Below are 23,385 nucleotides of genomic sequence, written 5' to 3' on the forward strand. Positions count from 1 at the left end.
GAAGAGCATTAAAGAGAGGTGTCCCAAAACTGTTCTTTTCAAGAAGCAACTGGACTTTCTGGTTTTTCTTTGATGATGTTTCGCTTCTCATCCAAGAAGCTTCTTCAGCTCTGACTGGATAGTGGGAATCAGAGCTGAAGAAGCTTCTTGGGTGAGAAGCGAAATATCTTCAAACAAAAACCAGAAAGTCCAGTTGCCTCCTGAAAAAGCACCTTTGGGACAACCCGGACCTGGATGATGACGGAGAATCTCCATAGACATTTAAGAGAGATTCCCACCTAGAATTAAGCAGAAATTTCCTGACAGTGAGAACAATCTTATCAGTGGAACTACTTGCCTCCTGAAGTTGTGGCTGCTCCATCACTGGAGGCCCTCAAGAAGAGATTGGACAGCCGTTCGTCTGAAATGGAATAGGGTCTCCTGCCTGAGCAGGGGGCTGGACTAGAAGACCTCCAAGGCCCCTTCCAACTCTGTTATTATTCTTCATTTTCTCCTAAAATGTGCAGATCACATGCAGCTTAATCCAAACTACCTGCGTTGTCAGGAGGAAGCAGCACCTGACCTGGATACGGCTGGTCCATCCAGAACTGCCAGCTGCTGCGATTCACCAGGCAGTCCCTGCGGGCGACAAACTCATTAACACGGGAAGCGCCTGTATCGACAGCCAAGAATGGCGTCCCACTCCTTCTGTGGATCAGCTGCCCCCCCTCCTCCGATTAGATGCCCACCTGCCACCCCAAAGCTGCAAGCCCAGGGGGGGCCACCTACAAATGTCTTCGTTTGTTTCTCTCTAGCAGAAGTCAGAAGAGCAGCGAGCTGGCAAGGATGAACTTCTCCGACGGCTTTGTTAGTGGCTTGTTTGACACACAACCCCCCTCGCCTTCCATGTGCCAATGGGGCTTGATTGCGGTAATATGCTTTGCATAATGACGGCATTTGCAGCCACATTTGGCGGAGAGCCTGGAAGAGATGCCAGAGGTATGGGCGGGGGGGCGGGGGGGGGTCCTTAGTTTTTTCATCTCCTCTTCTTTTATCTCCACAATCCTTGAGGAGCCTGGGCGAGGTCCGAAACCAGCTTTAGAAAGTACCGCTTTGTAAAGCCTTAGCAAGGCCCCACCTGGAATGATGCTGCATCCAGTTCTGGTCCCCGCATTACAAAAAAGATGCTGAGAGTTTGGAAAAAGTGCAGAGAAGAGCAACTAAGAGGATTAAAGACCTGGAGACTAAAATTTATTTATTTATTAATCACATTTATATACTGCCCTATCTCCCGAAGGACTCAGGGCGGTTCACAGGCAAATAAAAAACATATAAATACAAATTAAAATAACAATTAAAAAACTTATTCTACAAGGCCGAATTATTAAAAACAGTATAAATAATAAAACCCATTTAAAACCAATAAATTTAAAGTCTAATCCAGTCCTGCGCAGATGAATAAGTGTGTTTTAAGCTCGCGACGGAATCACATTAATAAATGTGATAAATAAATAAATAAATAAAATATACGAGGAACGGTTGCAGGATTTTGGGTTTGGCCAGTCTAAAGAAAAGAAGGACTAGGAGGGACATGATAGAGGAGTATTCCAGTATTTGAGGGGCTGCCATAAAGAAGAGGGGCTCAAATTATTCTCCAAAGTACCAGAAGGCAGGAGAAGAAGCAATGGACCTTGGAGTCCTAAGGGACAATCCCTTAAACATGAGCCAGCCATGTGAGGCAGCAGCCAAAAAAGCTAATGCAGTCTTTGGTTGCATAAACAGAGGCATAGAATCAAAATCACCTGTAGTACTTGTACCACTTTATAAGGCCTTAGTAAGGCCACATCTGGAACACTGCATCCAGTTTAGGCCACCACATTAAAAAAAACAAACGTTGAGACTCTGAATTAAATACAAAGAAGATGATTAAAGGCCTGGAGACTAAAACATATGAAGAACGGTTGCAGGATTTGGGTTTGGCTAGTGTAGAGAAAAGAAGGACCAGAGGGGACATGATAGAAGAATTCCTGTATTTAAGGGGCTGCCCCAAAGAAAAGCGGGGGGTCCACCTATTCTCCAAAGCACCAGAGGGCAGGACAAGAAACAATGGATGGATACTAACCAAGGGGAGAGAAGCAACCTGGAACTAAGGAGAAACTTCCTAACAGTGAGAACAATTAACCAGTGGAACGGCTTGCCACCAGATGTTGTGCTCCTTCAACACTGGAAGCTTTTCAAGAAGAGACTGGACAGCTACCTGTCTGAAATAGTATAGAGTCTCCTGTTTGAGCAGGGGGTTGGACTAGAAGACCTCCAAGGCCCCTTCCAGCTCTATTCTGATTGAGTTTGGCAGCTTCAGAAGAAAGAGTTTCCATAGAGGTCTGCTGGCTGCAGGACATCTGTTGATGCCTTAAATTTATGGCAGATGCTTTAAAGACCTCTTGCAGAAGGGCTGTCCAGGAATGGTGGGTTACACTAACTTCTCAGCTCCCCAGCTTGGAGCACTGATCATTAACAAGGCAATAGAACATAGAATAATGGAGCTCAGAGAGCATCAAGGACCCAACACTCTTCCTCCTCCTCCTCCCCGCTTTAGCACTGATGACATTACCTAGTTGGGTCATGAAACATCTGCAAGAAAATTACCCAGCTCACAGAGCACCAAGGACCCCACAGTCCTCCTCCTCCTCCCTCCTCCTCCTCCTCCTCCTCCTCCCTTCTAGCACTGTTGATGTTACCTAGTTGGGTCATGAAACGTGTGCAAGAAAACTACCCCGCTCACAGAGCACCAAGGACCCACAGTCCTCCTCCTCCTGCCTCCTGCCTCCTCCTCCTCCTCCTCCCTTCTAGCACTGATGATGTTCCCTAGTTGGGTCATGAAATGTCTGTAGGAAAAGAACCAAGCTCAGGTAGCATCAAGGACTCCACAGTCCCTCCTCCTCTTCTTTCTCCCTTCAACACTGATGATGTCACCTAGTTGGGTCATGAAATGTCTGCAAGAAAACCACCAAGCTCAGAGAGCACTAAGGACCTTATAGTCCTCCTCCCACCCTCCCTTCTAGCACCGATGATGTTCCCTAGTTGGGTCATGAAATGTGTGCAAGAAAACCACCCAGCTCAGAGAGCACCAAGGACCCCACAGTCCTCCTCCTCCTCCCTCCTCCTCCCTCCTCCTCCTCTCCACAAACCCCACTCCCTTCTAGCACTGTTGATGTTACCTAGTTGGGTCATGAAACGTCTGCAAGAAAACTTCCAAGCTCAGAGAGCACCAAGGACCCCACAGTCATTGTCCTCCTCCCCACTTTTCCTCCTCTTCTTTCTCCTCCTCCTCCTCCTCCTCCTCCTCCTCCTCCTCCTCCTCCTCCTCCTCCTCCTCCTCCTCCTCCTCCTCCTCCTCCTCCTCCTCCTTCTTCTCCTCCTCCTCCTCCCAAACACCACTGCCTTCTGCACTGATGATGTTACCTAGGTGGGTCATGAAATATCTTCAAGAAAACTTCCAAGCTCAGAGAGCACCAAGGACCCCACAGTCATTGTCCTCCTCCCCACTTCTCCTCCTCCTCCTCCTCTTCCTCCTCCTCCTTCTCCTTCTTCTCCTTCTCCTCCTCCTCCCAAACACCACTGCCTTCTGCACTGATGATGTTACCTAGGTGGGTCATGAAATATCTTCAAGAAAACAACCAAGCTCAGAGAGCACTCCTCCTCCTCCTCCTCCTTCTCCTCCTCCTCCCCCTCCTCCTCCTCCTCCTCCTCCTCCTCCTCCCAAACACCACTGCCTTCTGCACTGATGATGTTACCTAGGTGGGTCATGAAACGTCTGCAAGAAAACTTCCAAGCTCAGAGAGCACCAAGGACCCCACAGTCATTGTCCTCCTCCCCACTTCTCCTCCTCCTCCTCCTCCTCCTCCTCCTCCTCCTCCTCCTCCTCCTCCTCCTCCTCCTCCTCCTCCTCCTTCTCCTTCTTCTCCTTCTCCTCCTCCTCCCAAACACCACTGCCTTCTGCACTGATGATGTTACCTAGGTGGGTCATGAAATATCTTCAAGAAAACAACCAAGCTCAGAGAGCACTCCTCCTCCTCCTCCTCCTCCTCCTCCTCCTCCTCCTCCTCCTTCTCCTCCTCCTCCTCCTCCTCCTCCTCCTCCTCCTCCTCCTTCTTCTCCTCCTCCTCCTCCCAAACACCACTGCCTTCTGCACTGATGATGTTACCTAGGTGGGTCATGAAACGTCTGCAAGAAAACTTCCAAGCTCAGAGAGCACCAAGGACCCCACAGTCATTGTCCTCCTTCCCACTTCTCCTCCTCTTCTTCTTCCTCCTCCTCCTCCTCCCTTCTATCACTCCTGATGTTCCCTAGTTGGGTAATGAAACAACTGCAAGAAAACAACTAAGTTCAGAGAGCACTGGAACTGGGGTTGTGTGTGTGTGTGTTAAGATGTGGGCCGAGATCTCCTTGACAAGCCTCCCTTCCTTCCATTGTCGATTTCTGCCGCTTGTCAGTGTACGGAGCCCCTTTGATTCATCTCTCAGGTGTCTTCCTTCGCCGACCATTTTGTCTGCCAAGCGAGGAGACGGATGCCGGCGCTCAGGCGGAAAGCTGCGCTACTCAATTCCTCACGTTGACATCACATTAGATTTCCCTACCAGCTTCGCCTGGAGGGATTGTGGGGCTCCCTTGAAAAGTGGCGGCGACGACAAGTGAGAAGATGGTCGAAGTTTTGACTCCCAAATCTGGTTGAAGGGTCTCAGCAGAATCTTAATGGCTTAGTGCGCGGATTATACAAAAAGGGGGGTGGGGAAGTATCGTCTGGGTAATTTTTATTCATTGCATTGGGTTGGGTTTTTTTTGTATTTCTGGGTTGATATTCTTTTTCCTCTCTTTTGGCAGCCCTAGGCATGCTTAAAATGTTAAAAAAGCTGTCTTCCCTCTCTTGGGTTGAATGGGGGGAAAACGAAGTCTCTCGGTCTCTGTTTCTCTCTCTCTTCTGTCTCTCTCTGTTTTTCTCTTTCTCTCTGTCTCTCTGTGTGTGTCTGTCTGTCTGTCTCTGTCTTTCTGTCTGTCTGTCTGTCTGTCTATGTGTGTCTCTCTGTCTCTATGTGTATGTGTCTCTTTCTCTCTCTCTCTGTCTCTCTCTGTTTTTCTCTTTCTGTCTATCTGTGTGTGTCTGTCTGTCTGTCTCTGTCTTTCTGTCTGTCTCTCTGTCTCTATGTGTATGTGTCTCTTTCTCTCTCTCTCTGTCTCTCTCTCTGTCTATCTATCTCTGTCTGTCTATCTCTTTCTTGCTCTCTGTCTGTCTGTCTGCCTCTCTTTTTCTCCCTCTCTGTCTCTTTTCTTTCTTTCTTTTTTCCTCTGTCTATCTGTCTCTCTCTCTGGGTCTTTCTGTCTCTCTCTCTGTCTCTCTGTGTGTGTTTGTGTCTCTCTGTATGTCTCTGTCTGTCTTTCTCTTTCCGTCTGTCTATCTGTGTCTGTCTGTCTGTCTCTGTCTTTCTGTCTGTCTGTCTCTCTGTGTCTCTCTCTGCCTCTCTCTGTCTCTCTGTGTCTATCTCTGTCTGTCTATCTCTCTTTTGCTCTCTGTCTGTCTGTCTATCTGTCTGTCTGTCTGTCTATCTCTCTTTTTCTCCCTCTCTGTCTCTTTTCTTTCTTTCTTTTTTCCTCTCTCTCTCTCTCTCTCTCTGGGTCTTTCTGTCTGTCTCTGTCTCTGTGTGTCTCTCTGTCTCTGTGTGTTTGTGTCTCTCTGTATGTCTCTGCCTTTCTGTCTGTCTGTCTGTCTGTCTGTCTCTCTGTCTCTCTGTGTGTCTCTGTCTCTGTCTCTCTGTGTCTATCTCTGTCTGTCTCTCTCTTTTCTCCTCTCTGTCTCTTTTCTTTCTGTCTTTCTTTCTGTCTCTCTCTCTCTCTCTGGGTCTTTCTCTGTCTCTGTCTCTGTCTCTGTCTCTGTCTCTGTTTCTGTCTGTCTTTCTGTGTCTCTCTGTGTCTGTGTCTTGTCTGTCTCTCTCTCTGTCTCTGTTTTCTCTTTCTCTCTCTCTCTCTCTGTTTTCTCTTTCTGTCTATCTGTCTGTCTCTCTTTCTGTCTGTCTCTCTGTCTCTCTTGTCTGTCTCTTCTCTCTCTTTCTCTTTGTCTCTGTCTCTCTGTGTCTATCTCTGTCTGTCTATCTCTTTCTTGCTCTCTGTCTGTCTGTCTCTCTCTCTTTTTCTCCCTCTCTGTCTCTTTTCTTTCTTTCTTTTTTCCTCTGTCTATCTGTCTCTCTCTCTGGGTCTTTCTGTCTCTCTCTCTGTCTCTGTGTGTCTCTCTGTGTGTGTTTGTGTCTCTCTATATGTCTCTGTTTGTCTTTCTCTTTCCGTCTGTCTATCTGTGTCTGTCTGTCTGTCTCTGTCTTTCTGTCTGTCTGTCTCTCTGTGTGTCTCTCTCTGTCTCTTTCTGTCTCTGTCTCTCTGTGTCTATCTCTGTCTGTCTATCTCTCTCTTGCTCTGTCTGTCTGTCTGTTTGTCTGTCTGTCTGTCTGTCTGTCTGTCTCTCTCTCTCTTTTTCTCCCTCTGTCTCTTTTCTTTCTGTCTTTCTTTCTTTCTTCCTCAGTCTATCTCTCTCTCTCTCTCTCTGGGTCTTTATGTCTGTGTCTCTGTGTGTCTCTCTGTCTCTCTGTGTGTGTTTGTGTCTCTCTGTATGTCTCTGTCTGTCTCTGTCTTTCTGTTTGTCTGTCTGTCTGTCTGTCTCTCTGTGTGTCTCTCTCTGTCTCTCTCTGTCTCTGTCTCTCTGTGTCTATCTCTGTCTGTCTATCTCTCTTTTGCTCTCTGTCTGTCTGTCTATCTCTCTTTTTCTCCCTCTCTGTCTCTTTCTCTCTCTTTCTCTCTGTCTATCTGTCTCTCTCTGGGTCTTTCTGTCTCTCTCTCTGTCTCTGTGTGTCTCTCTGTGTGTGTTTGTGTCTCTCTATATGTCTCTGTTTGTCTTTCTCTTTCCGTCTGTCTATCTGTGTCTGTCTGTCTGTCTCTGTCTGTCTGTCTGTCTGTCTCTCTGTGTGTCTCTCTCTGTCTCTCTCTGTCTCTGTCTCTCTGTGTCTATCTCTGTCTGTCTATCTCTCTTTTGCTCTCTGTCTGTCTGTCTATCTGTCTGTCTGTCTGTCTATCTCTCTTTTTCTCCCTCTCTGTCTCTTTTCTTTCTTTCTGTCTTTCTTTCTTTCTTCCTCAGTCTATCTCTCTCTCTCTGGGTCTTTATGTCTGTCTCTCTGTCTCTGTGTGTTTCTCTGTCTCTGTGTGTTTGTGTCTCTCTGTATGTCTCTGTCTTTCTGTCTGTCTGTCTGTCTGTCTGTCTCTCTGTCTCTCTGTGTGTCTCTGTCTCTGTCTCTCTGTGTCTATCTCTGTCTGTCTCTCTCTCTTTTTCTCCCTCTCTGTCTCTTTTCTTTCTTTCTTTTTTCCTCTCTCTCTCTCTCTCTCTCTGGGTCTTTCTGTCTCTCTCTCTGTCTCTGTCTCTGTCTGTCTTTCTGTGTCTCTCTGTGTCTGTGTCTTGTCTGTCTCTCTCCCTCGGTCTCTCTGTCTCTCTCTGTCTGCAAGGCGTCAGGTTGGATGAATTGCAGGCCTTCAAAAAAGAGATTTTTGGGTTCCAAGTCAGGAAAGGTTCTTACAGGTTAAGACCAGCAGCTTAAATTGGGGCCAGAACTTTTTTTTCCTCAAGAAAAAAAAACAGTCCAGTTGCCTTTTTTTGGGGGAAAAAAGCATATAGGAGACAGTTTGTAAGAGAGGCTGTTTAAATGCCCAGTTTTGATCAGTGTTCTTGATGTGGGGTTTGGTGTTCGTTCAAGTTTCTGGACTACCTTCTCAGATGGTTCGCATGTCAAATCAAATCAAATCAAGTTTATTACAGTCAAAGACCAGAGATTGGTTCTGGTATCAAAGGTCAAAGGTCTTCTCAGGTGGACAAGTCTTTTATTTATTTTTTAGCAATAGTATAGAACAATGCAGGTAGTCCTGGACCTATGACCACAACTGAGCCCAAAATTTATGTTACTAAGTGAAACAGTAATTAAGTCAGTTTAGCCCAGTTGTGCGACTACCCTTGCCACAGCTGTCAAGCCAATCACTGCAGTTGTTCACTCAGCAACACGGCTGTTAAGCGAATGGACTTGGCTTGTCAGCAGGTTGCAACAGTGACCCTGCCCGTCTGGATTCTGACCAGGTGACCCTGGGGAGGCTGCAATGGTCATCAGTGTAAAAAACCGGTCATAAGTCACTTTATTTTCAGTGCTGTTGTAACTTCAAATGGTTTCTAAATAAATTGTGTGGTTGCTTCTCTGTGTCATATAACAGGGGTGTCAAACTTGATTTCATTGTCTTCCTTCCTTCCTTCCTTCCTTCCTTCCATTCCATTCCATTCCATTCTATTCTCCTCTTTCTTTTGCATTTTCTCTTGTCTACTCTACTCTATTCTTTTGCATTCTCTTTTCTTTCTGTCTTTCTTTTTTCCTCTCTCTCTCTCTCTCTGGGTCTTTCTCTCTGTCTCTGTCTCTGTCTCTGTCTCTGTCTCTGTTTCTGTCTGTCTTTCTGTGTCTCTCTGTGTCTGTGTCTTGTCTGTCTCTCTCCCTCGGTCTCTCTGTCTCTCTCTGTCTGCAAGGCGTCAGGTTGGATGAATTGCAGGCCTTCAAAAAAGAGATTTTGGGGTTCCAAGTCAGGAAAGGTTCTTACAGGTTAAGACCAGCAGCTTAAATTGGGGCCAGAACTTTTTTTTCCTCAAGAAAAAAAACACAGTCCAGTTGCCTTTTTTTGGGGGAAAAAAGCATATAGGAGACAGTTTGTAAGAGAGGCTGTTTAAATGCCCAGTTTTGATCAGCGTTCTTGATGTGGGGTTTGGTGTTCGTTCAAGTTTCTGGACTACCTTCTCGGATGGTTCGCATGTCAAATCAAATCAAATCAAGTTTATTACAGTCAAAGACCAGAGATTGGTTCTGGTATCAAAGGTCAAAGGTCTTCTCAGGTGGACAAGTCTTTTATTTTATTTTTTAGCAATAGTATAGAACAATGCAGGTAGTCCTGGACTTATGACCACAACTGAGCCCAAAATTTATGTTGCTAAGTGAAACAGTAATTAAGCCAGTTTAGCCCAGTTGTGCGACCACCCTTGCCACAGCTGTCAAGCCAATCACTGCAGTTGTTCACTCAGCAACACGGCTGTTAAGCGAATGGACTTGGCTTGTCAGCAGGTTGCAACAGTGACTCTGCCCGTCTGGATTCTGACCAGGTGACCCTGGGGAGGCTGCAATGGTCATCAGTGTAAAAAACCGGTCATAAGTCACTTTATTTTCAGTGCTGTTGTAACTTCAAATGGTTTCTAAATAAATTGTGTGGTTGCTTCTCTGTGTCATATAACAGGGGTGTCAAACTTGATTTCATTGTCTTCCCTTCCCTTCCCTTCCCTTCCCTTCCCTTCCATTCCATTCCATTCCATTCTATTCTCCTCTTTCTTTTGCATTTTCTCTTGTCTACTCTACTCTACTCTATTCTTTTGCATTCTCTTTTCTTTTTTTCTTCATCCTCTCCTCTTTCTTTTGCATTCTCTCTTCTCTTCTCTCTTCTCTTCTCTTCTTCTCTTCTCTTCTCTTCTCTTCTCTCTTCTCTTCTCTTCTCTTCTCTTCTCTTCTCTTCTCTTCTCTTCTGATCCACTCTACTCTACTCTACTTTACTCTATTCTTTTGCATTTTCTGTTCTTTTACATCTTCCCTTCCCTCCCCTTCCATTCTCTCTTTTCTTCTCTCCCTCCTCCTCTTCCTTCCCTTTTCTCTTCTCTTTCTTCCCTTCACTTCCCTTTTCTCTTCTCTTCTCTTCTCTTCCTTCTTCCTTCCTTCCTCTTTCCTTCCCTTCCTTTCCCCTTCCCTTCTTCTTCTCTTCTCTTCTCTCTTCTCTTCCTTCCCTTTCCCTTCCTTCCCTTCCCTTCCTTCCTTCCTTCCTTCCCTTCCCTCTCCTCTCCTCTCCTCCTCTCCTCTCCTCTCCTCCTCTCCTCTCCTCTCCTCTCCTCTCCTCTCCTCTCCTCTCCTCTGCACTGCTCTGCTCTACTCTACTCTATTCTATTCTTTTGCATTTTCTGTTCTTTTGCATCTTCCCTTCCCTTCCCTCCGCTCCTCTCCTCCTAATGCTCTTCTAAGTGCCTTGTGGCAGCCGAGCTCCTTCAAACCCGCAATTTGCCTATTTGCTTTATCACCAAAGGCCAAGAGATTCAGAAGGCAGCCTTCAGACTCCTTTTGAGAAACTAAGTGCCTGCCTAAATGAGATTGCCCAGGCAGATCTGCCTTCCCAGCAGGGGGAGAAGACCCTTAATTGTGCTCCTATGCAAACCCCTCCTCCTTTCATGCTCCGGAGTGTGGAGGAAAGAGATAGTGGTATGAAAACCTTCAATAATTGAGCTGAAGAGGAAGACGAAAAGGGTAGGTATAGTTGCATTAGTGTAACATTTATTCCTAGTTCTGCTTCACTACACTGGTGGTAGGTGGGCTAGTGTAGGAGAAGCAGAACCAAGGAGGTCTTCTAGTCCAACCCCCTTCCCAAGTCAGGAGTCCATATCCCATCCAGACAAACGGTTGTCTAATTCCGATTGTTTGAATATGTATTTTGAAATCATGCAATGATACAATAGAATTTATTGAGGTTGGTTATGAATTTAGTGCAGGCAATCCTTGACTTAGGACCACAACGGAGCCCAAGATTCATGTTGCCAAGCAACAGTTTGTTGCAGAGTTGTTACGTAAGTTTTGCTCCATTTTATGACCTCTCTTGCCACAGTTGTTAAGTGAATCAGAGCAATTGTTAAGCTAGCAACAGGGTTGTTGAGTGAATCCAGCCTCCCCCTTGAGTTTGCTCTGTCAGGAGGACACAAAAGGGGATCGTGTGACCCCGGGACACTGCGGCCGTCATAAATATGAGTCAGTTGCCAAGTGGCTGAATTTTGATCATGTGACCATGGGGATGCTACAATGATTGTAAGTGTGAAAAACGCTCATAAATAACTTTTTCGGAATAACAGAATAGAATAAAAGAATAACAGAGTTGGAAGGGACCTTGTAGGTCCTCTAGTCCAACCCCCCGCCGAAGCAGGAGACTCTGCACCATTTCTGACAGATGGCAGTCCAGTCTCTTCTTGAAAGCCTCCAATGAAGCTCCCACAACTTCTGAAGGCAACTTCTGTTCCACTGGTTAATTGTTCCTGCTGTCAGGAAATGTCTCCTTATTTCCAGGTTGAATCTCTCCTTGATCAGTTTCCATCCATTCTTCCTTGTCTTGCAGGCCCATCTTCCCTTCCCCTTCCACATTCAGGATGTGAGCCTGCTTGTCATTAGCCCTATCTTTGACTGGAGATGGTAATTCCCCACATCCTTCCTTCCTGGCTGCCATGGAACCAGGGTCATTCAGGGGGGAGACTGGCAACGCCTGTCCAATTAACTCGACTCAGACGTCCGTCCGAAGGGCTTCCTGGAAGGATTAAGCCTGTTCTCAAGACTGTGGCTTTCCCAGCAGATCTTTTAATCAAATCCCTTCTCCTTCAGGAAACAAGGACCTTATGAGGATGCTAAGAAGCATATCCCGGAGAAGCATCTGTGCAGCTGGAGGATGACAAGATAAGCCCATGTGGGCTTAGCCAGGGGAGGATGCTGCCCATCTCTTTGGTTTTGGAAAGGCAGCTCCAGAGCTGGCTAATTTGAGATGTTAGCAGCTGGCGTCATGGCCCTGCGGGCTGTTCAGAAGAGCAGGGTGGTTGCTATGCTTGGCTGCTCAGGTGCTTCCACCCCTTGGCTTCTTCTGGAAGAAGAAGAGAGAAACCAGGAGGAACCGACTTGGATGCCTCAACCCTCCTGGTTTTCGTATGCGTGCAGCTATATTGCCTGAGAGAAGGATATATCAGCCTCTTCATCCAGGCATTGAGCCATGTCTGGTGGGGGAGGAGGAACATGGTCTCTACCAAGGCTGCTTCCAGCCCCACCTCCCATGTTGACGGGGATGATAGACAGCAGGACTGCCTTTGGCTGGAAGGCGGTTTGTAGGAGGAGGAATTCTTCCCCAGCCCCTTAATCACATCCGGATGGTTGTAGAACATGGTTCGCTCCCCACTGGTGACTTTAATTGCAATCCTAATAGACTCTTCTAAGACAAGGATGTCTGGTTTGTGAGGAGGAGGAGGGCTGTCGGGTCCTGGGTGCTTTCTGAACTTGTATGTTTCTTGCAGATGTTTCATGACCCAAGTAGGTAACATCATAAGTCCTAGAGACCAAATTTCTCTCATTTGTAGCACAGTGGATGTTACTTAGCTGGGTAATAAAATGTCTGCAAGAAAACAAGCAAGCTCAGAGAGCACCAAAGACCCCACAGTCGCCCTCCTTCTCCACCTCCTCCACCTCTCTGGAACCCTTCCTCCCTTGTGGAGGTCTTCTCCTACTTCTCTTAGCCTTCTTCTTCCTCTTGACCTATTCACTCCCCCTTCCTTCCTTCCTTCCTTCCTTCCTTCCTTCCTTCCTTCCTTCCTTCCTTCCTTCCTTCCTTCCTTCCATCCCTCCTTCCTCCCTCCCTGAAGAAGAAGAAGGGGAAGAAGGAGGAGAAGGAGGAGGAGGATGGGACAGAGAGGTGGAGGAGGAGGAGGAGGAAGAAGAAGGAGAAGGAAGAGGAAGAGGAGGAGGATGGGACAGAGAGGAGGTGGAGGAGGAGGAGGAGGAAGAAGAGGAGAAGGAGGAAGAGGCAGGAGGAGGAGGAGGAGGATTGCAAACATCAAATTTCTTCAGTGTGTCTCTTCCATATATATCTATAATTCCAAGCACATTCTCTCAGCTCCTCCTCTAGGCCATCCGGCCCTGGATTATTGCAGAGTCGTCCTGCTGTTTTCTAATGGAACCTGTTGGCGTCGCTGGACCTCCGGAACTCAGATAAGTCCGATTTTCCGGGTTTGAGTCAGCTGTGGATTCAAACATTGTATAGTCAGGGCCTGTTTCGTCTAATTCGGATTGTTCGCTGCGTTTCTTATTTGGTCTATGTGGCGCTCCATACTCGGCCGTCTTTAACTCCACCAAGTATGATTTTGGACCTGTTATGTTTAGGATTTTCCTGCTATCCAGGTCGGGCCTTCACCATAGTTGTGTGCCCACACTCGGTCGCCTATGTCCATCCTCTTGTTTTTTCAGTCCCCTTGTAACCCTCCGGTATAGTTTGGATTTAACGGTCTAGTGGGCACCTGAGCTTTCGGCCCATTAATAATTCTGCTGGGCTTCTGCCGGTTGTGACACAGGGGTTCTGTGTTGGACGCCAGGAAAACATCGATTTTGTTTGCCAGTCGCCTGGCTTGAGTCTGGACAATGCCTCTTTGCGCTCCGGACGAACGCTCTGCAAGGCCATTCGTCGCAGGGTGGAAAGGCGCCGAGAGGCATGCCGGATGCCCTCTTCTGCCAAGTATCCTCAAACTGGGTTGCCGTGGAATTGCGGGCGTTATCGGATACTAACGTGTCGGGCAACCCATGGGTTACAAATAGGTGCCGAGGACTGAGATCACGGCCTCGGCTGTCATGGATCTCATGAGAATGATTTCCAGCCATTTGGAGTAGGCATCGACTACTACCAGGAAGGTTTGGCCGTGGAAGGGCCGGCAAAATCAATGTGGATTCTAGACCAGGGCCCTGGGGTCTCTCCCATTCGAACCGGGGCCGTTGGGGTAGAGGTCTGGACTCCTGGCAGGCCTGGCATTTCCCTACCCTTTCAGCAATTTCCGAGTCCGTTAAGGGCCACCACACATAGCTTCTCGCTAGACCCTTCATCCTTACGATCCCTGGGTGACCCTCGTGGAGGAGATCCAACACCTTTTCCTCAATTTCTCTGGGATCACCACTCGATCCCCCATAGCAGGCACCCCTTGAGCCGAAAGTTCCCCCGTTTCTTTACAAACTTTAAAACGCTGCCGGCGCGAGCCACCCTCTTTGTACCCAACCAAGTACAGTTCTCAAAATAATGTCCGGTATGACGCCCGAGCCACCTCCTTAGACGTGACTGGGCCAGAGTCCAGAGAGTCAATTAACAGTATGGGCGTCCCGAGTGGGGTCCTCGATCGCCCCTGGTAGTGGGCATCTGCTTAATGTCGCATGCCCCAACTCTTTTCCTGGCCGATGCCGCAGTTTATAGGAGTAGGCGGCTAAAAGATAGTCCATCGGGTCAATCGGGCGAAAGTGCCACAGGCGTTGGGCGGTCGCCAGCCAGTAACCCTAACAGTGGTCTATGGTCTGTAACAATTTCAAAGTCTCTACCAAAACGATTCGTGAAACTTTTTACCCTGACACTATAGCTAGAGCTTCCTTATCCAACTGACTATAGTTCCTCTCTGTCGAGGACATCGTTCTGGAGTAGAAGGCTATTGGGGCTTCTGTGCCATTTGGAAGCCTGTGGCTGAGCACAGCCCCACCCGTAAGGGGAAGCATCTAAACCAATACCAATGGCATTGTGCTATGATACTGAATTAAGCTATCGCCGAGAGTAGGTTTTTACTGCTTGAAAGCCCTAGCTTCGCCTTCCCCAAGACCAAAGCAGTATTCTTTCCCAGTAACTTATGTAGCGGCTCGCAACGGTTGCCTTATTTTTAAAAGACCGCGTAAAAGTTCACTAGACCCAGGAATGCCTGTAGCTCTGTTTTGTTTTTGGGCGCTGGAGCCTTTCTTATTGCCTTGACCTTGCTTTCAGTGGGTGAATTCCTTCCTTGTCTATTCTGTAGCCCAAGAACTCTCTGATTCTACCCCTATTTGGCATTTGTTCACTTTAACCTTTAGACCGCTGACCGGAAAATGCCCAAAACTTTTCTCAACGCCCAATTCTTCTAAATTTTCGCTGATACCAATACATCATCGAAATAGGGACTACCCGGAGCCCTTGCAGAAGTCGCTCCATTAAATTTTGAAATAGACCAGGTGCCACACTCACCCCAAACTGTAACCGGGTACACTTGAAAGCACCTCTGTGAGTCACAATTGTCTGGGCTTGGCTGTGTTGGCGTCTGGGCAGTTGTTGATAGGCTTGGGCCAAATCTAATTTGGCAAAAACTGCCTTGCCCCAGCGAGTGCAGCAAGTGTTGCACCACGGACCGGGTGCTTTTTGCAAGGCTTTGTTTAACGTTGCCTTGTAGTCAGCGCAGATTCTAACTGACCCATCTGGTTTCACTGGGGTGACGATTGGCGTCTCCACTTTGCATGATCGACTGGCACCAGTATCCCTGACTGATGAGCTTGTCTATCTCCTGTCAATCTTGGGTTTAAGGGCAAAAGGACCCTCCTTGCTTTTAACCGTAATGGGGCTACCTGGGGTCTAAATTGAAGGAAATAGGGGTCCCCTTGTACTTGCCCAGGCAGTCCTTGAAAACATCTTCGAATTGTTCATGAGTGTGTCTTTTAGGTTAAAGTCACTTCTGTAGATGCCAGTCACTCCCATGCCCAATGCACGGAACCAGTCTAGTCCCAACAAACTTGCAGGGTCCCTTCGACATCGTGATGGGCAGGGTCTTCTGTGTGGTCCGTACTCGACGCGGACGGAGGTGGTCCTCGAACAGGGATGCGATTCCCTTGGTAGTCTTGAACTTTAGTCGCTGTGTTTGCAGTTTGCGTTTGGCGATTCTCGCAAAGCTTTAAAAGTGTCCCAGGACATGATTGTGATCGCTGACCCTGTGTCCACTTCTAGTCGGCACGGCACTCCTTCGATTTTCGGTTTTGTGAAGATTTTCTTCTCTAGCGGGTTGCTGCACGACCTATTATCAGGTCGTTCGATTTGAATTCGCCCTTTTTGTTTTGACCAATCGCGGGTCGCCTTGCCGATCCTGCGCTCTGATTGGTTGGTTTGAATTTTCGGCGGAAGGTTGGGGTGCTCGACAGACTTGAGCCAGGTGCCCTTCTTCGCACCGACATATAGCCCTTGAACTTGCATTGTTGACGCTGGTGTTGCCCTCCGCTTCCGCATTCATCCCGGTCTTCTTTGCCCTTCTCCGGTGAGGCAAACTCCTTCCTCATCCTCGCCGTCTGATTCGGTCTGGATTTCTTCGTTGTGGACGGGTTGATTTCGCGCCGTTGGCGTGAGCGGCTTTTGTAGGGTTTCCGCCGCTTGGGTGGACATCTCATGAGCTCTGGCTTCGTCCAGAGGCGTTTGCCAGCGTTAGATTGCTTTTTGATAGCAGCCGCCTCCGCAAACGAATGTCTCTGACCCCACGGATGAGTTGCTCTAACAGCTCCTCATCCAAGTCTCGGTACCCACAATCCTTGGAGGCTTTCCTCAGGGCGGCCATGTAATCGCTGATGGATTCGCCCTCTTGCTGTCTGCGCTCTCCAAATTCAAAACGCCGTACATATTTGGACGGTGTTGGCGCGAAATGGTTCTTCAATAGATTTTGCAGAGTTTGCCACGATACCGATTGTACCGGCGTTGGCTCTGCCAGGGCTTCCGCGATGTCGATGACCTCGGGACCGCAGTGGCTCAGGAAATATGCCCTTTTGCGGTTGTCTGGAACTCCTTGCAGTTCGTTTGCCTCGAGGAAGCTCTCGAAACGGGTCATGTACGTTCCCCATTTCTCCCTGGATGGGTCAAACGGCGCGGGCGGTGTGTATGGTTTATGATTTATGGTTTATTAGATTTTTATACCGCCCTTCTCCCGAAGGACTCAGGGCGGTGTACAGCCGGAATAAGAACAAAATATATACAATTTAAAACAACAGTTAAAAAGAGCAAATTTTAAAAGGCTGAATTATTAAAATTTAGATTTAAAATTTAAAAATATAAGAATACCCAATTAAAATTCATCAATAATTATGCCAGTCCCGCTTTAATAAATAAATATGTTTTGAGCTCACGACGGAAGGTCCGAAGATCAGGCACTTGACGCAGGCCAGGGGGAAGTTCGTTCCAGAGCGTCACTGCCCCCACAGAGAAGGCCCTACTCCTGGGGCCGCCAGCCGACATTGTTTGGCGGACGGCACCTGAGGAGACCTCTCTGTGAGAGCGTCGGGTCGGTGGGAGGCAAAGGTAACAGCAGGCGGTCCCGTAAATAGCCCGGCCCTATGCCATGGGCGCTTTGAAGATCATTACCAAAACCTTGAAGCGCACCGGAAGGCCACAGGTAGCCAGTGCAGTCTGCGCAGGAGGGTGTCACATGGGAGCCACGAGCGGCTCCGTTACTACCGCAGGCCGCATTCTGAACTACCTGGAGCCTCGGGTGCTCCTCAAGGGAGCCCCATGTAGAGAGCATTGCAGTAATCCAGATGAGACGTCACGAGGCGTGGTGACCGTGCATAGGGCATCCCGGTCTAGAAAGGCGCAACTGGCGAACCAGGCGAACCTGGTAAAAGCTCTCCTGGAGGCGGCCGTCAAATGGTCTTCAAAGACAGCCGTTCATCCAGGAGGACGCCCAAGTTGCGCACCACCTCCTTTGGGGCCACTAACTCGCTTCAACAGTCAGCTGCGGATGCAGCTGACTATACCGGGATGCCGGCATCCACAGCCACTCCGTCTTGGAGGGATTGAGCTTGAGTCTGTTTCTCCCCATCCAGACCCGTGACAGCTTCCAGGCACCGGGACAGCACTTCAACCGCGTTGGGGTGGTCCGGGTGGAAAATACAGCTGAGTATCATCAGCGTACAGATGGTAACTCACCCGAAACCACTGATGACCTCACCCAGCGGCTTCATATAGATGTTGAACAGGGTAGGCGAGAGAATCGACCCTGAGGCACCCACAAGTGAGGCGCCTCGAGACGACCTCTGCCCCCTGTCAACACCGTCTGCGACCGGTCAGAGATAGGAGGAGAACCACCGATAACGGGTGCCCCCACTCCCAATCCCTCCAACCGGCGCAGCAGGATACCATGGTCGATGGTATCAAGCGCTGAGAGATCTAATAGGACCAAGGCAGAGGAACAACCCCTGTCCCTGGCCCTCCAGAGGTCATCCACCAACGACCAAAGCCGTCTCAGTGCTGTATCCGGGCGGAAGCCGGACTGGACAGGTCCAGATAGACAGTTTCATCCAGGTGCGGGAAATTGACATGCCACCACACTCTCTACAACCTTCGCCACAAAGCGAAGGTTGGAGACTGGACAGTAATTACCCAAAATAGCTGGGTCCAAGGATGGCTTCTTGCGGAGGGGTCTCACCACCGCCTCTTTCAAGGCGGCGGGAAAGACCCCCTCCAACAAAGAAGCGTTCGTAATCTCCTGGAGCCAGCCTCGTGTCACCTCCTGAGTGGCCAGTACCAACCAGGAGGGGCACGGGTCCAGTAAACATGTAGTTGCATGTAACCTCCCAGCAACCTGTCCATGTCCTCGGAGCCACAGGGTCAAACTCATCCCACATAACCTCAACAAGGCCGACTCTGTCATCCCGGCTGGATCATCGCCGATATTTGGACGGTGTTGGCGTAAATGGTTCTTCAATAGATTTTGCAGAGTTTGCCACGATACCGATTGTACCGGCGTTGGCTCTGCCAGGGCTTCCGCGATGTCGATGACCTCGGGACCGCAGTGGCTCAGGAAATATGCCCTTTTGCGGTTGTCTGGAACTCCTTGCAGTTCATTTGCCTCGAGGAACTCTCAACGGGTCATTGCCCCATTTTCCTTAGTCAAACGGCGCTCAATAACTGATATTATGTTTATTTATTTATTTATTTATTTATACAGCCCTTCTCCCGAAGGACTCAGGAAAATATATACAATTTAAAACAACAGTTAAAAGAGCAAATTTTAAAAGGCTGAATTATTAAAATTTAGATTTAAAATTTAAAAATATAAGAATACCCAATTAAAATTCATCAATAATTATGCCAGTCCCGCTTTAATGAATAAATATGTTTTGTGCTCACGGACGGAAGGTCCGAAGATCAGGCACTTGCGCGGGCCAGGGGAAGTTCGTTCCAGGCGTCACTGCCCCCACAGAGAAGGCCCTACTCCTGGGGCCGCCAGCCGACATTGTTTGGCGGACGGCACCCTGAGGAGACCCTCTCTGTGAGGCGTCTGGTCGGTGGGAGGCAAAGGGTAACAGCAGGCGGTCTCGTAAGTACCGGGTCCTAAGCCATGGAGCGCTTTAAGATAGTTACCATCTTGAAGCGCACCCGAAGACCACAGGAAGCCAGTGCAAGCTACGGAGCAGCGATGTCACATGGGAGCCACGAGCGGCTCCGTTACTACTCGCGCAGCCGCATTCTGGACTAACTGCAGCCTCCGGGTGCACCTCAAGGGCAGCCCCATGTGAGCATTGCAATAATCCAGCCTAGACGTAACCAGAGCGTGAGTGACCGTGCATAAGGCATCCCGGTCAAGGAAGGGCGCAACTGGCGAACCAAGCGAACTTGGTAAAGGCCCTCCTGGCGGCCGCCAGATGTTCATCAAAGACAGCCGTCCATCCAGGAGGACGCCCAAGTTGCGAACCACCTCCTTTGGGGCCACTAACTCGCCCCAACAGTCAGCTGCGGATGCAGCTGACTGTACCGGATGCCGGCATCCACAGCCACTCCGTCTTGGAGGATTGAGCTTGAGTCTGTTTCTCCCCATCCAGACCCGTACAGCTTCCAGGCACGGGACAGCACTTGACCGCCGTTGGGGTGGTCCGGGTGGAAAAGTACAGCTGAGTATCATCAGCGTACAGATGGTAACTCACCCCGAAACCACTGATGACCTCACCCAGCGGCTTCATATAGATGTTGAACAGGGTAGGCGAGAGAATCGACCCCTGAGGTACTCCACAAGTGAGGCACCTCGAGGACGACCTCTGCCCCCTGTCAACACCGTCTACGACCGGTCAGAGAGATAGGAGGAGAACCACCGATAAACGGTGCCTCCCAATCCCTCCAACCGGCGCAGCAGGATACCATGGTCGATGGTATCAAGGCCGCTGAGAGATCTAATAGGACCAAGGCAGAGGAACAACCTGTCCCTGGCCCTCCAGAGGTCATCCACCAACGACCAAAGCCGTCTCCGTGCTATAACCGGGTCGGAAGCCAGACTGGAACGGGTCTAGATAGACAGTTTCCTCCAGGTGCCGGGGGAGCTGCCATGCAACCACACTCTCTACAACCTGCCACAAAGCGAAGGTTGAGACTGACGATAATTACCCAAAATAGCTGGGTCCAGGAAGGCTTCTTGAGGAGAGGTCTCACCACCGCCTCCTTCAAGGCGGGGAAAACCCTTCCATCAAAGAAGCATTTATAATCCCTGGAGCCAGCCTCGTGTCACTTCCTGAGCAGCCAGCACTAACCAGGAAGGGCACGGGTCCAGTAAACATGTAGTTGCATGTAACCTCCCAGCAACCTGTCCATGTCCTCGAGCCACAGAATCAAACTCATCCCACATAACCTCAACAAGGCCGACTCTGTCATCCCGGCTGGATCATCGCAATCTTGGTCCAAACTATCCCGAAGCTGAACGATTTTATCGTATAGATAACCGTTAAACTCCTCAGCTCGTCCCTGTAAGGGGTCATCCCGTCCCTCTTGATAGAGGAGGGAACGGGTCACCCGAAACAGGGCGGCCGGGCGGTTATCTGCCGATGCAATGAGGGTGGAAACGTAGGAACGCTTCGCCTCCCTCATTGCCACTAGGTAGGTCCTAGTAAAGGACCTCACTAGTGTCCGATCAGCCTCGGAACAGCTAGACCTCCAAGTACTCTCTAGGCGTCTTCTCCGGCGTTTCATCTCTCTCAGCTCCTCGGAAAACCAGGGAGCCAATTGAGATCTACGCCGGGTCAGAGGCCGCAAAGGCACGACACGGTCCAAAGCCCCAGCCGCGGCCCGTTCCCAGGCCGCAACCAGTTCTTCAGTCGTGCCGTGGGTAAGATCCTCAGGAAACGGCCCAAGCTCCGTCAGGAACCTCTCCGGGTCCATCAGGCGCCTGGGACGGAACCAACGCATTGGCTCCGTCTCCCTGCGGTGGTGAGCGACGGTCCGAAAGTCTAGGCAAGAAGAAAATGATCTGACCATGACACCGGTTCTTTCACTAGATCTCCTAAATCCAGATCATTTACCCACTGACCAGAGATGAAAATCAAGTCTAGCGCGCCTCCCCCAATGTGTGTAGGGCCATCAGTTACTTGAATCAGATCCAAGGCCGTCATGGAGGCCTGGAACTCCTGAACCACCGTTGATGACAAGCCGGCAGATGGCAGGTTGAAATCACCCAAGACCAAAAGTCTGGGGATCTCAACCGCCACGCCAGCAAGCACCTCTAGTAGTTCAGGTAGGGCTGTAGTCACGCAGCAAGGAGCCAGGTACGTGATCAACAGCCCCATCTGATTACGGTGGCCCCACTTCACAAGGAGGGATTCACAGCCAGCTATCTGAGGAACAGGGGGCTTCCCCGGGTCCAGACTTTCTTTAATCACAACACCCCTCCACCCCTACCTTGGGCCCTCGGCTGATGGAATGCACGGAAGCCCGGAGGGCACAGTTCAACCAGGGGTACACCCCCTTCTGTGCCCAGCCAAGTCTCCGTAATGCCCATAAGGTCCGCGGACTCCCTCTGAATCAGATCACAAATCAGGGGAGCCTTATTGACCACGGACCGGGCATTGCAAAGCATCAGCCGAAGACCCAAGCTCTGAGGGTCTTGACCATCCGGGGAACGAGTGAGGACTGAGGGGCCGGAGCACGTGATCGCTTTTAGACATCGAACACGTGCTCCCAAAGAGCGATACGGCCCCCTGCCTCCGCCATATCTGCCCCTCCCACTTACCGTACAGATGGAATAACATTCTCTGCTCGGAACAGACCCCTCCCCTCCTGTCTTCGGACCAGCTAAAATAGTGTCGTGAGCGCGCTGGGACTGGACATACCCTCCCCGACGGGTCACTCCCCTACCCCGTCGATCCCTCCCCTTTAAAACCCCTTATTAAAAACCTATTTAAAACCCCGAAGATTCTTCTTGGGCGCATGCCACCTCTCTGGGTCCCAAGACCCTTCATAAGGCAGGCCCTCGATAGTGTGGAGGCCATTCTTATGAGGGGGCACCTCGCAAGCGAAGAAGTTCAAAAGGTGAGTATCTCATGAGAAGAGGCGGCTAAAAGATGGTATGGCCCCCAGAGCGGTATAGATGATACACAGGGTCTATTAAGTCTCAATGAAAAGTTGAGTCTCAGTAAATCCATTTGGAACCTGGTGCAAGATGGTAAAAGATAGAAGTGTAGACACCGTCTTCGAAGGCAAAAGCCCTGATGAGCCGCTAATGATGGAACTCAAATGGCTCCAGATGACAAATGACAGTCACAGCACTTCAAGCACATAGGGGCAAGATGACACAGGGGCAAGATGGCAAGATGACACCAACCAGTTTAGGGGTAGACGCAAACATCAAGGATATCCCTCTCCTCCTTCTCATTCCCCCATCGCCTCCATCACCCCTTCCCCCCCCACCATATGGCCCAGCCCAGTCATAGGCCCTCCGGTATGGTCCAGCCAAGCACACCATCAGGATCATATCGGCCTCCTTAACCTCCAGCGTAGGTTAACCTTAACCTCCTTAACCTCCAGTGTAGCTGGCCATTGCTGCGTTTCCGCCCTGAGTTTGCTGGGTTCGGTTCTGTCGCATGCCCAGCCTGCTCCTGGTGCTCTTAGCCCCTAGATCCCACCGCCGCCAGTGTTAGATCTGCAATAACGAGGCAGGAGACCAGGATAGTGACAACAGCTCTTTACTATATGGTGAACCCAGCAACCAGGCTGGGGAAAAACCTCTCCTTATATACAGTTCAACCGGCGGCTTTAACCAATCAGCAACGTGCTTGTTTCCCGCCAAAACATTTAAAGATACATTACAGCGGATGTTACTTAGTTGGGTAATAAAATGTCTGCAAGAAAACAAGCAAGCTCAGAGAGCACCAAAGACCCCACAGTCGCCCTCCTTCTCCACCTCCTCCACCTCTCTGGAACCCTTCCTCCCTTGTGGAGGTCTTCTCCTACTTCTCTTAGCCTTCTCCTTCCTCTTGACCTATTCACTCCCCCTTCCTTCCTTCCTTCCTTCCTTCCTTCCTTCCATCCCTCCTTCCTCCCTCCCTGAAGAAGAAGAAGGGGAAGAAGGAGGAGAAGGAGGAGGATGGGACAGAGAGGAGGAGGAGGAGGAGGAAGAAGAAGAAGGAGAAGGAAGAGGAAGAGGAGGAGGATGGGACAGAGAGGAGGTGGAGGAGGAGGAGGAGGAAGAAGAGGAGAAGGAGGAAGAGGCAGGAGGAGGAGGAGGAGGATTGCAAACATCAAATTTCTTCAGTGTGTCTCTTCCATATATATCTATAATTCCAAGCACATTCTCTCAGCTCCTATTCTTTCTTAACCATCCCTGCTTTTAATTTCCATCACACACTTCTTAAGTACCTGGTTCCGTCTGCATTCGACTTGCTTTTACTGTTCTCTTGATATACTCAACTCTCACTTCCCTTTATTTTAGGGGGGGTGGGTTTGAAAAAA

At 49.5% G+C, this 23,385-nt stretch overlaps 1 protein-coding gene across 1 annotated transcript in view; it reads left to right on the forward strand.

Annotated features, from left to right (window-relative positions):
• LOC131190757 (basic proline-rich protein-like) overlaps positions 1-23,385 on the forward strand; it is a gene marked incomplete at its 5' end in the record, with an annotated part of 496,338 nt that overhangs the window by 242,737 nt on the left and 230,216 nt on the right. The window contains 4 exons of the mRNA XM_058168112.1: positions 3,299-3,406; positions 3,673-3,738; positions 3,860-3,928; positions 4,044-4,148. Of these exons, the coding sequence (XP_058024095.1) occupies positions 3,299-3,406; positions 3,673-3,738; positions 3,860-3,928; positions 4,044-4,148 (348 nt within the window). The remainder of the gene's footprint in view (positions 1-3,298; positions 3,407-3,672; positions 3,739-3,859; positions 3,929-4,043; positions 4,149-23,385) is intronic.

The sequence above is a fragment of the Ahaetulla prasina genome, chromosome 2, assembly GCF_028640845.1.
Source record: "Ahaetulla prasina isolate Xishuangbanna chromosome 2, ASM2864084v1, whole genome shotgun sequence".
Classification (NCBI taxonomy): Eukaryota; Metazoa; Chordata; class Lepidosauria; order Squamata; family Colubridae; genus Ahaetulla; species Ahaetulla prasina.